Below are 13,062 nucleotides of genomic sequence, written 5' to 3'. Positions count from 1 at the left end.
TAAGAAAGCAACCACATCCTGCCCAAACAGACAGGAAGCAAAACCTTATTTCTGTGGTCAGAAAAGGATGCTGTTATGTGATGCGTTTGTACAGCGAATGATACAAGGTCATCATTTAGGAGCGAAAAACAGCAACGAGGAGGGGGGGGGGCATAGGAGGAGAGGGATGGATGGAGGGATGCTGGAGGAGAAAGACGGTGTATTCATAGCAGCAGCAGCTTTTATAGCCGCCTAGAGGAGAGAGCTGGAGGGGGCGTGGCTTGGGCCAGTGCTTCCTATGACCGAGAGGGAGGCGGTGGGAGGAGAGAGGCAGCTCTGGCATATAGCGCAGGGGGGGGGGGGGGGGGGGGGGGGCTGTCTCTGAGCATGTGTGCGCGCGTCCCTCACACTGGAGCGAGTCAGCGAGAGGGAGTACAGAGCTGAGCGGAATCTGTCAGGTTCAAACCCCCCTCCTCGTGAGGCAAACGAGGGATGAGAGCGGAGGCGCAGACCCCAGGGAGACGCCGGAGGACCCCAAAGTGAGGTATGTGCGGCTGTCACGGCGGAAGCCAACCTGTGCCGTGCGTAAAGGGGCGCGCGCGCACGCGTGACTTCAGAGTCTTCCCACAGAGTTGAGCGTCTGAGACGGACACAGTTTTCACTTTGGGGACAGATGGAGCCAATGACTGTTGGAGTAGCAGTTATGTAATGCGTGTGCACCATCTCCAGGCTTGGCTCTCTGTCTGCTTCACGCGCTCGTGCGGCTGTCCTGGGGCTGTTTGTGTGGTCGTTGTGCGCAGCCCTGAGACCATATGTGCCGATTTTTGCAGCCACGCAACAATTCCATGTTGCCATTGCAGACACCTGCATGGCAGCATCCCTGTTGAGCTCTTTGTTTACAGAGCAACAACAACCTATGCAACCGTCCAGAGCAGCAAAGAGACTGCAACCTTTTTTGGAGCATTTTTCATCTTCCCTCAGGTTTGGACAAGTTGCACCTTTTTCTTTCTTATTTGTGTTTGACCACAAACAGTTCAGATGCATATTTCCGATGTATTGTCAAGATTGAACATAAGGTTTTTATCAAATAAGTTTGTGAAATGTTGAAGTTTGTAGCTTTTTCTAAAAGGAAAAAAAATGAAGTGGGGCTATTTTTTTTTCAAAGAATAGCCATCTCAGAAATGTCATCTTGCCTCTTTGAAATCATCTGTTGGCTTTCTCACAACTCTCAAGCATAGTGGCAGAGTGTTGATGAAATGGGCTCTTTTTGGAGAGACCAGATACGGAGTTGACCATAAACTTTTATGTTCCGTGCCTCCTGACTAGCAGAAACAAAACAATTCTTTTTTTTAGAGTCAATTACCGGAACCCCACCCCTTCACATATGGCGAAAGCTGCACATGTCCTCTGTAGATACCAAAATGAGATAATTCAGTAGTCTGCAGTGGCTTGGAGATATTCAGGTTTTCTACAGAGGACACATTTGCATTGCTGGCTCTATGGTCGGGTCAAATATTCGGGTTTGGTATAGTAAACTTGGTGATCCAGAGTAGTTGTTTCCTACGGAAATTGATGTTTCTCATTAACTCAGTGGCCTTGTGGAACAGTGACTGCCCTAAAACTGAAAGGTTGTACGTTGAGTCGTACCAAAGACTCGAGCAATGGGAGCCAATGCCTTCCTGCTTTACACTCAGCATGAAGGGGTTGGATTTGGGGGGGTTAAACCACCACACTATCGCAGAGCATTGCTGTGTCTGTGGCTCACCGCTCCCCCGGCGGATGGGTCAAATGTGGAAAAGAAATTTCACACACCTTTTGTGTGAGGCAACTGATGCGGCTTTAACTCTTGCTAATTGTATAATAAAGAATAACTTCAAGAATTATGCTCAGTTCAGTCAGAAAAATCATTCATCAGATCTGCTCCTCTTCCTCCTGCAGCGGTTTGCCTGTGAACTACGACACTGACTTTTAAGGCCTAACAGGAACTTCACTTTTTCCATTTTCCTCTGAATAAGAATGAGTGGTTGAAGCTCTTGCAACACTTGTTACTGTAAACTGCTCACCCAACTTTTTTTTGTTGTTTTTTTTATTTTTTTTATCACTGTATTTTAAGAAGGGAATAGTCTTTTTGCAGTTGAAAACATGGCTTCCTGTTTTGAAACACTTCAAAGAAGCTGCTAAGATGCAAAGCCGAAGAAGGCCTTGATAGGTTGGGGCCATTTTCAGGGCCTCTGCCTGCAGTCGTGCGTTTGTGCTTTCGTTCACTTAAACTGTGACATCCGGTAACTCAGCTGTGATTCAAGGTTTGGCAATATTTAGAAAAAAAGCAGATAAAGCACCCTTCAACCAACAGAATGCAGTTTCAGGCCTTTTTTGGGGGGTTGGGTTGCTCAAAGTGACTCATGTTCAGAGTAACTGTTTCTTTTGGCTGCAGTTGAACAGAAATGACTCATGTTTTAGAGCCAATGAAATTGCTTCTGTTGAACCTCTATTTTTGAAACGATGCAGATTTAGAATGCAGCATCCTGATGCTGGGATGGCAGGTGACAACATTTCTGACTTCACCTCTTTTTTTTGTCGACCAACATTTTTGAAAGTGTGCAACAGAGCTCCGCCGGCCTCTCCAGGAGAAACCCTCATTAGGTCTTCAGAGTCACCTCTAATGAAATCATTAGGCTCCCTTCCAAAGAACATGCCGCACATCTGTTCCCACAGGCTGCATTCCTCATACCCCACACTGGCGTCTCACTGGGGAAACTGACACCCTCCTCGTTCGGCCTCAGAGCTCAGATACTGGATCTGAAGCAACTTCGCCAAGAACGACTTTGATTATTTTGTCCCATTTATACAGCGATGCCAAATAGGATTATTTATTACCTGATTCTGCAAGTTGTCCTATTTGCAAATATATGATAGGTATATAAAGTTCATCATAGAAACAGTTTAACTGTGAGAGACAGAATGTAAATAAAAAAATCTAGGATTGTTTGATTTTTATTCAATTTACTTGTTAAATGAAGCAGAAAATAAGTATTTAGCTCAAACACAGAAGTAATAATTCTGTCCTTCACAGAGCTGTAACTTCTCTTTTTAGACGCTCTTCTATCCTCTACTTGTTATCTGTATCGTTACCTGTAAATGACGTTGAGAACGGTGAGAAAAACGGCACAGAGCTAAACAGAGGAATTGGTCAATGACTAAAATCCTGCAGAGCTCCAAAGGACCTCCTGCTTAAACCAGCACATGTCCAGACCCGTCTAAAGTCCTCCAGAGACCCCCTGAAAGATCCAGAGGAGGATTGGGAGAATCTTGTAGTCAGATGAGTACAACTCTTTGCCATGTATGGACGAGGAAGAGCGGCAAGTCACATACTAAGAAAACCCAACCCACTGTGAAGCATGGTGGTGGAAACGTCATGGTTTGGGGATGCCTTTGCCTATGTATGGTGGGAGTATTGTGGATGAAACATGTCTGGATCGCCTAGCAGGACAGGAATCCCAAACATATCGCCATGGCAACAAAGAAGCGGCTACATTACATTTTATACATTTATACAGCATTTAGGAGTGTTCTAGCCAGTCTCTTGACTTCAATCCCATAGAGAATCTGTGGAGGGACTTAACAGTCTGTGTTGTCCACCAAACATCAAAGCTCTTGAGAAGATCTCCATGGAAGAATGGACCAGAACAGCAGCTGCAGTGAATGCAAACCAGCTAAAGACCTACAGGAAATGTTTTAACCCACCAGAATCACATTGCAAAGGATTGAGTTGAACTTTTGTTATTGACCGAATGCTTTATTTTTTCGTTACAAAGAAACAGTTTAAATGCAAACAATGGGATTTCCTGGATTTTTTGTGTTCATTCTTTCTCTCACAGTAGTAGTTTATCTATGATGAACATGACAGACCGAACTCAGCTCTTTAAGTGGAACAACTTTGTGACACTAAAAGGATGCTGCTCTGTGGAACTGTAAAAGAACTGCTTTATCTTTTTTCATTGAAACATAGAGCTTTATGTGATAGAGTCTATGGAGCTTTCAACAGGTTGAATACAAATAACGGTGTAATAAAGTTACCATCGTTTCGTTTTCTGTTAATTGTTCATTTGGTGGGCTTGGTAGGCTTTTCCATCTGACCAGACAGGCTGGTTATGGTTATAAAACCCTTTTGTCTCAAGCTTTCTTTAGCTTAAATCTAAACGTTATGCAGCAGCTGCTCATTTGAGGGCAGCATTACCTCAATGGAGCTGTGAGCAGAACAAATGGCAAAGAAGAGAAAGTAAGTCCTTGCTGCACCGCATTCACCCACGTGGCACCTTCCTGTTCTTCCATTATTTGTGATTCTATGGATTATCGCTTTAATTTTCTACTTGTGATGCACATCATGCTCAACATGATTGCACAAGGAATCGATGGCTTCTGTGCGGTTGATCCTGCGACCTATGACCCCTGACTGTAGGCTTCAAAATGACCCAAATTTGGTCCTTCATTTTTTTTCAATTCTAGTTAAATAAATGTATTGAGACATGTTTGTAAATACAAACTGTTGACTGCAAATACAGCCGTGGTGGAGTGGTGCAGTGGTCGACCTCTGATCCCAAATTGCAAGTTTGGTTCCGGTTTTACCCACCCATCTGTTGAAGTGTTCTAAGGCAAGACGCTAAACTCTACACTACTGGTGGTTAGAGGTTAGCACCATTGTAAGGCGGTGGAGATGCCCTCAGCGTGTGAATGTGCGTGGGTGAACAGGACTGTCTCTGTGAAGCACTTTGGGACTTAAAGGTGGCGTGGAGTAACCCCGCCCCTCATTCCCCACCCTGTTGCTGAGAGCTTGGAGCAGGAAGCTTGTGGCCAACCCACCGTATTTTCTATCTTTTTCAAACCACTTTTTTTGTCTGCTCCTGATTCACAGCAATTTGAATAAAGAAAAACTCAGAAATGCAATTTTAAGCGAAAGTTTCCACATAGTATAGAGAAAAATGCCACAAGAGCATGTTTAAAACACTAAAAACTCAAATTTCATTGGAGTGGGTTTCTAAAAGCAAGGTAGAAAAGTACTGTATCAGTACACACCATTTAACTCTTACATTTGTAGTCCTGTCCTGTCTTGCATACATTTGTGTAGTCTTTCCTACTGCATTGTTATTAGCTTGTTTCTCTCCGGCCCGCCTGTCAGGGTGGTGAGTGTCATACCTGACTCTACCCTGACTCGTGTTTGCATCGCTGAACACCGAGCTGAAGCTTGGCCGAGGCGTACAGACCGGCATCAGATCGCTTTGACAGGAACGGGATGCCTAAATGCCTGTGTGTGCCCCATGCAATGGAAACATTAACCAATCTTCAGCTTTTCAGGAACTGAGCTTTTCTTAGCTGAAGGTTCCTGTAAGATCACAGCCCTTCTCCTGAACTGGGACTCAGGATTTAAAGACAGAAATCTGTCAAAAGCCAACAAATCTACAAGAATAGTAAGAATTGAAATGAAAAAAACGGACTGCCCAGAAATCCCCTTCCAGCGTCAGCACTTAAAAGTTTATACAATGGCCTAATTGTATCGTGGCACTGCATATACTTTATCCTGTCTTGTAATCAGTATGACATCCCTCCCTCATTAACCTTGACTTCAGCTGTGAAATCCTGATCCCTCATGACCTCCCTTTCTGCCTGACGTTCACTCCTCAAAACCTCTTTTCTTTCTCAGTCTTCTGCTGAGAAGCCTCCTCCATCCTTCTCAGATCATTTACATACATTTTGTTCGGCGCAGATTAAGGTCGCACTGATGAAAGCCCCCCTCCCCGAAGAGCCTTGTGGAGGTCTCAGAGTCCCATTTGTAGAAATCTCTCTTTGTTTATTAATAGTTCTTTTGCATTTACTCACGACTTCCATCTGAAACCGTCTCTGAAATGTGTCTGAAGCACATTCACGGTTTGCAGGGGAGGAAATGAGAGTTTCAGTTGCATACGCTTTGCCTCTGGTGTTTTGGAGCAGCGTGGAGTGACATAACTCAACAATTTTAGGCTGTTTTTTGTTTTTGTTTTTTTTATTTTCACGTCTCCTCTTCTTCATGTGATGCTGCACGCAGGGTTACAACAGGCTACACCAAGCCAGTTCTCTGTTGTAACCGTCACATTTTTTTGAAAGCCAAAAAGGACTGCTTGAGGCTAATGGAGAAACAGTTTCCAGTGAAAGCTGTGAGTAGAGCTGTGTTCTTCAGAGCTGTGAAACCTGTTGAGAAACTGACACCGGATGTGGGAAGTGAGGTTCATCTTAGCCTGCTTGCTTTGTTGAGAGTAAAAAAAAACCCAAAGACGTATAAATTTAGACTACGACAGCCTTTCAGCAATTTATTAAAGTTTGAAAATGGACCTTAGATGACCTCTCATGATGCATATTTCCCATAATGCATTGCAGGAACAGTCAGATCTGCTGACATACAGAAGCTTTGAAGGGCGGTGAAATTTTTTGCTTTGTTTTTGTCCTTCTTCCTGCTGTAACCTAAAGATATCCAAAAGTTTGAAGTCTCCAGAGTCATTTTAGACTAAAATCTGAATGATTCAAAGAAAAAAACATTGCACACACACACACACAAAAAACTGCTGTCTTGTATTTATTTCACGTAGAATTTCAGAACCTGCTCTAATTATGTTTTTTTTTCTGTCAGAGTGGGAGGTCCTCTATCTTTGCTTTCTGCTGCCATCTTTGTTTACAGATGTTCATTTATTGTCAATCTGAAGGCAACATTCAAATGCTGAACATCTTTTAGTGGCAGCAATTCAGCTGACTTTTCCACTCATTTTACATTAGTCCTTCTAACATTTGGTTATTTTTGTAATTAGTTGTTTTTTGTAAGTAAAACCCAGATTACTGGAATAATTGTGAGTTTTTGATTCATTAAGGTGCTTAATTTGCTCTTTTTTTTCTTTTATGTTATGTCAATTGACTGTATCTGAAAACTGGACTGAGTGACTCCTCCCTTCTTGGCATTCCAAAAGAAGTACCCGCTGACTCAAAGAAGCCAAAATCCTATAGACTTTTTAAAAAGAAATTCACATCTGTTACTCAGTTATTCTATTGGTCAGAATAACCATTCCTGATCTGATACCTTTTTAACATGTACTTGATAATCCTCCTTTTTTCTGTAGAGCAAGTTATTCAGGTTATAAACTGACCAATCAGATCCTTCAATAAAAGTAGGTGGAGTCTGCTGGCCCCTACGTTCAACGTTTGAAACATTTGATTGACAGATTCTCCTGACCCACTCTCAAATTAACGGGATGTGAACTTCCAACAAGCTCACTCCTTATTGGCGCAAGTGGTTACCATAGAAATGACTAATTACAGCTCAATTTCTGTCTCCAACATGGCGTGTTTACGTTGCAAAAAAAATGGCAACAGAAATTATTTCATTTTGTTATTTCATCATGGGTGACGTCACAATCACTCGGTCCAGTTCTCATACACAGTCAATGGATGAACACTGCTATACCACGCAGTAGAAATATATTCAGGACATTGTCATAATAGTTGGATGTTCAGACTTTTGTCTATGAGAGAACTGGAGGAGCATTCATCTAAAAACAAATATCTCAGTCAGATTTGGCAAAAATTTAGTGTCTTTAAGAAACGCTTAAAACCCAGTTAGCTGATTGCTATTTTTGAAATATAGTTGAGTGTCATCTGCATATAAGTGCTTCCTCTTCTACAGGATGCCGATAAAAGTGAGATATTTCTTGTGTCATAGGCTAGTGCATATGAATTTTACTGTACACTATCCCCTCAAAGTGTTACACAATGTGAGCGGCAACGCTGCAAACCAGCAAACAAACTGCTTTTTGGTGTCAGTCATTGCTGCCTCTTGCTGTGGTTTCTCAGGTTACAGTCAGTCAGTGGAGGCATTTCTCTGCTGCGTAACCTCGAGGTATAAAAAATGCCCTTTATTACTGCTGCTATTCATCACCTCTGCTCCTCCCATCCCCCTATCCTTCATCTTGCCTCTTCATCACTCTGCCCCCTTACTGTCCACTCTGCCCCCATCACACCGCTCCTCCTATTAAGCCTCCCTTCTCTGGTGTCACTGTTCCTTTCTGTCTTGTCTTCTTGCCCTCGTTTGTCCACTACTGCCCTCTTGTCATCATGTCAAACTCTAACAACTTTTTCCTCATCCTTCCTCCTCTCTTTGCTGCTCAGGTCACTTCCCTTATGAGCACTCAAACCTGGATCCCATCGCCTTCCATGGTGTAATCGATCTGTGTTACCTCCCCGTCGAGAGAAAACAGTCGACCCTGATGTCGATGCAGTTGTGAGGCGGCGAGACCAAGAGGTCAAGGGGTCAGAGATTACATCGAGCTGGGACTGAGAGCTTTCCAAAGCGAGGAACCGGGAGGCTGCGCGAGGACCCCGGTGCCTGGAAGGACGGTGTCATCGACTCAAGGGGTCAAAGATGATGACATCGCACGGAAAACTGAGGAGGGAGAAGGGGAGCCTGGCGGAGTATGACTCTCAGATGAAGGGTGAGCCGCTCCGTGTTTCATCACCACGTCTGTGGCCTTTATCTCGCTTCTCTTTGTGGATGCCTGGCTTCCTGCACGCATGGATGCATTTAAGGAAGCACATGCACACTGATGTGTGTGTGCCGCCGCTTTGGATGCAGATTGTGCATTTGGGTACATGCATGTAAATCCTCTCAGTGGGAGGCTGGATTCAACTCATTTGGGGCGCACGATTCTGCAGGACAGAAAGATGCGCGTCATGTGGCGTGTTTGGGTTCTGGAGCTGCTGCTCTCCGTACTGTACTACAGGGGTGTATTTATAGCTAGTATTAGTGATGCTGTCTTCTCGCATCCAGTCAGCCGGGGGCTGTGTACTCACACAAAGAAGGTGGTGGGGGGAATAGAGTAAAGAGGGGAATGATGGGGGGAAAAAAAGAAAAAGAGGGAGAGGTGAAAGAGCAAAGGGAAGGCGGAGTTACATAGTGTTTACATTGGCCTTTTCATATCAACGTGCTGACACGCTGCTCTATTGGTTTTGCTGCGTTTGCCTACAAGCTTGTGTAAATAAGATCACTTTATATGAGGTGGCAGAGAAGCAAAGGCTTCCCGATTTGTTTTTCCTGTATGTCAGGAAAATTCCGCTCTGCAAAAGCGGAATAGTAAAAAGATTCTTGTTGTAAGAAAAATTCCTTATTTTTCGTCTTTTCAAAAAGATAGTTTTGTAAAAGCAAATCAGCTTAATTTAAGAAAACATGTCTTAGTGACTATATCGTATTTTTCTTAAAATTGGCAGATTATTTGCGTATTCAAAGAAAATCTTTCACTTTTAAAGATGTATTTCTAGGGGGGCTGTTTTGCTGTTAAAAAATGTAAAAAAAAAATGTATTCTTCCAGAATAAAGTTTAAACGCAATTTTTTGATAATTTGGTGATGCATTTATTTGGGACTCTTGTGAAAACAAACATTGTGTTACAGCAGTCTGTTTTCTGACAGTTTAATCACATTTTATTACATGTAAAGTTGCTGATAACACATCTATTCTCTCTCCTATGTTTTAAGTTCAAAACTTTAAAGTTTATGAATAAAAAAATAGCAATGATTACGTTTATATCTTTTTTCCTAAAAATGTAAATATGCAACAAATTCTACATTTCACAGGACAGGATATACATTTTTTTGTGTGTGTCCTAAATAGTTTTGCCAGGTGGTCGTAGCCATAGTCATGACCGTTGTGTCTTTGGGGTTAAAGAGTTGACTCCGTGAGTTGAACCTCTGATGGCCGCTTTATCAGTAAGAACAGAAGCAGGGAACATGTATAGCATGAGGCAAAAATGATCAAACTGATTTTAGCTCATAAAGGATTATTAATTACACTATATAAATTGACTAAAACTCAGACAAATTTTCCTCCTTACAAAACGTCACCCTGGCAATGACTTAAAATATTACAAAAGACAAAACGCCTGAATAAAGCAGACAAAATAATTTGTCCAAATATAAATAGTGCGGTGTGGATATAACCTTCCTATATGGCGCCATCATTGGTCAAAGGGTAAAGTCCAGGGGCCTCATTTATAAAACTTTGCGTAGGATTTGCATCAGAAGTGGCGTATGGATGAAACATAGGACGTGCGTACGCACAGAAATATTCGGATTTATAAAACCGTGCGCACGCACATCCTACGCATCTTTCCCTTAATAAATCACAACCAACTCTAAATGCAGCGCAGCTTTTGCGGCTTCATGACACGCCCATAGTTGCTCATAAATAGTCCGTGAAACGCCTACAAATGAATATTTATTGATTGTGAAATCATGGCAAACACCGTGAGGAAATCAAAAAAACGTAACTTCACTCAATGTGAAGTAGAAGTTATCGTTGGCGAGGGGGAAAGATGAGAAAAGTGTTGTTTGGAGGGCACAGTGTGGGCATTACTAATGCCAAAAAGGCACGTGAGTGGCAAACGGTGGCAGACGCCGTAAATGCTGTAGCCTCACAACCTCGGACCGTGGCCGAAATAAAAAAGAAATGAAAGAAATGATCGGACATCAAAGTCGTTTGCCAGCAAGTCTTCTTGCTGTCTAAAGATTGTGCGTCATTACGCATTGTGATGGGGCATTTTATTTCCTTCCATTTAATTACATCTGACAAGCTACAGATGTTGGTAATAATTGACGTGGAAATGGGAAATTGTTCAGCGCTAATTTAATTTCTTGTTGCTTTCTAAATGGTTGAGACATACGCCATACATTGTTTTATCAAAAATAAAACAAACTGAAGGCAAATGCATGAATACCATAATTCCGTAGCTTATGAAGAAATATTTTACTATGAAAACAACTTTCCCCAGTGGACAATTAATATGTCCGTCTGTCTGTCTGTCTGTCTATCCATCCATCTGTCTGTCTAATTGCACCTATATCTGCTCCGCCAGACGGACACATTAACGAGAATATCAGTTTTGTACATTATTTCGTTCTGTTAACTATATTATTTATGAGGATGAATTGCACAACATGCCAATATTGCAGAACATGTTTCACCTTTCTTTCTGCAAATAAGTGTTCATTTGAATTTCTGTTGTATTTTTCGTTTGATTTTTTGTTTGTCTCACTGCTGATCGATCAAACGGGTGTTCGTGTAGCTGTTAATTGTAAGACTTGCTTTGGGAAGTCTTCATGTTATTTCTGAGAGGCAGGATTGTCATTTTCACTTTCACGTGTTTCTTCCATCTGCCGACAGTGTCGCCGTTTCTCATTTCACCCGTTTTTGTGCGTACGCCTGGGTCAGAGCTTGCGTGAAGGACCGCACATTTTCCTGTCAAGTTTGCTTTTTATAAATTTCAATTATTGCGTAGAGAGTGGCGTACGCCTTATTTTGTGCGTACGCCACGTTTGTAAATGAGGCCCCTGAACTTTTGTGAACTCTTTGGGGTCTGAGCTGACAAACGATCTAGCTTGAGCAAAATCCCAGCATGAAAATTGGTTCATACATTTTTGAACTTCAAGTATAGTAAAATATGATTGTTATGGGTTTATCACATGTCGGTACATGAGAACTGGAGTGAGTGAGTGTATCGTCAACCATAGAAACGGGTACTTCCTGTTTGGAGCAGCAGCAGCAGGGGAGAGGGGTCACTCGGTTCAGTTAATGTTTTATATTATTATATTCAATTTAAGAGGTTTTTATTTTTATTTACATCTGAAGACATACTCTGACCGTAAAATGCTTTAGCAGGAGTGGCGTAACATTCACACATATGTGGATGGACCAGGTTAGAGATCTGGTAGCAACACTCATATGTAGTCAGTGGTTTATCACTGGAGTGGAGGCCATTCCTTTGATTGTTTGGATTGAAATCCATGTTAATAATATGTTTTTCTTACAATGGAGGACATCTATAAATGAAAATTAAGCTGAAAATTGTATTTCTGAGCATTTTTTTTTTTCAAATTGTTGTGAATCAGGAGGAGATGAAAAAATGCTGTTTGAAAAGGGTGCATTTGTGACGTAGACGATACGGTGGGTTGGCCACAAGCTTCCTGCTCCGAGCTTTCAGCAATGGGGGGCGGGGTTGCTCCACATCATAAGTCCCGCCCACAACTCTGAGGTGAATTTCCAATGAACTGCATCCGCTCAGCAGAAACTGTCCTGGAAAACGACAGTTTTTTATTTTAATTCAGACTAAAAACGGCATAATCATATTTAAAAGAGCACTGGGAACCCTTTTCTAATAGTTTAAAAGATGATCCGAGTAGGACTTTAAGGTTCTGATGGTAAATGTCTGTAGAACCTCTTTTAAAGAAGGCAGAATTTATTTTTTCTTGGGATTCAAATCAACAGTGTGTTCTCATCTGACGTTAATATTTTGTTGATTTAAATGTCACACAGAAGGAAAAAAAAAGATCCACATGGGATAAAGCGTAAACAATGTTTGTGTTTATTGTTGGGTTGCTAATTTACCGCAGTATCCAAACCTAATCCCTCATCTGTTAATAAGGTCAAATGCTTTAATCCAGTGGGGGAGGTTTTGTTCAGAGGAAACCATGTGTGTTAACTTAACACAGATTCAGATTTACAGTTTGTGAACGGGTTATTCTTTTTACCCGAATCGTAGGCGTTTGCACACAAGATCTATGAGATGAATAAAAGGTTTTTTACAGGTCGATCCGTCAAACAAAAGGTTATGTAAAATCCTGCAGAACGGAGGTAGAGGCGCCACTGCATCAAGAAGAAATTCACACAAATCCAGATGCACGACTCCAATGCAGGCTTTAATATATTTAATAGAGTCTGACTTTATTGCTTCCAAACTGACCTGATGCTCAGAATTATTTGTTAAATTTCATAGTGAGAATTAAAAACAGATTAGAAAATGCAGAATAGAAAAAAACTAACAAATTCACCTCTAATTTTAGAGAAAATTATCTTGTAGAGGCGAATAAATGAGAGGCAAACAGTTATATTACCATCCAATTATGTTCTCTGTTTGACGATCCGTGACCGTTGGATCATGCATGACCCATTCACATTCTGACATTTCTTATCATGAAACCAAAAATGTCACACAATTCAGAACCATAATCTCAACACATG

At 41.8% G+C, this 13,062-nt stretch overlaps 1 protein-coding gene across 1 annotated transcript in view; it reads left to right on the top strand.

The window, feature by feature from the left end:
• The first annotated feature begins 359 nt into the window (after positions 1-359).
• The window catches only part of LOC101156817 (rho GTPase-activating protein 4-like), a 38,877-nt gene continuing 26,174 nt past the window's right edge, over positions 360-13,062 (top strand). The window contains 2 exon segments of the mRNA XM_011476762.3: positions 360-523; positions 8,164-8,486. Of these exon segments, the coding sequence (XP_011475064.1) occupies positions 8,417-8,486 (70 nt within the window). The 5' untranslated portion in view covers positions 360-523; positions 8,164-8,416.

Source organism: Oryzias latipes, chromosome 7, assembly GCF_002234675.1.
Source record: "Oryzias latipes chromosome 7, ASM223467v1".
Classification (NCBI taxonomy): domain Eukaryota; kingdom Metazoa; phylum Chordata; class Actinopteri; order Beloniformes; family Adrianichthyidae; genus Oryzias; species Oryzias latipes.
Note: the sequence above shows the minus strand (reverse complement) of the source record. Positions and strands in the feature narration are given on the sequence as shown.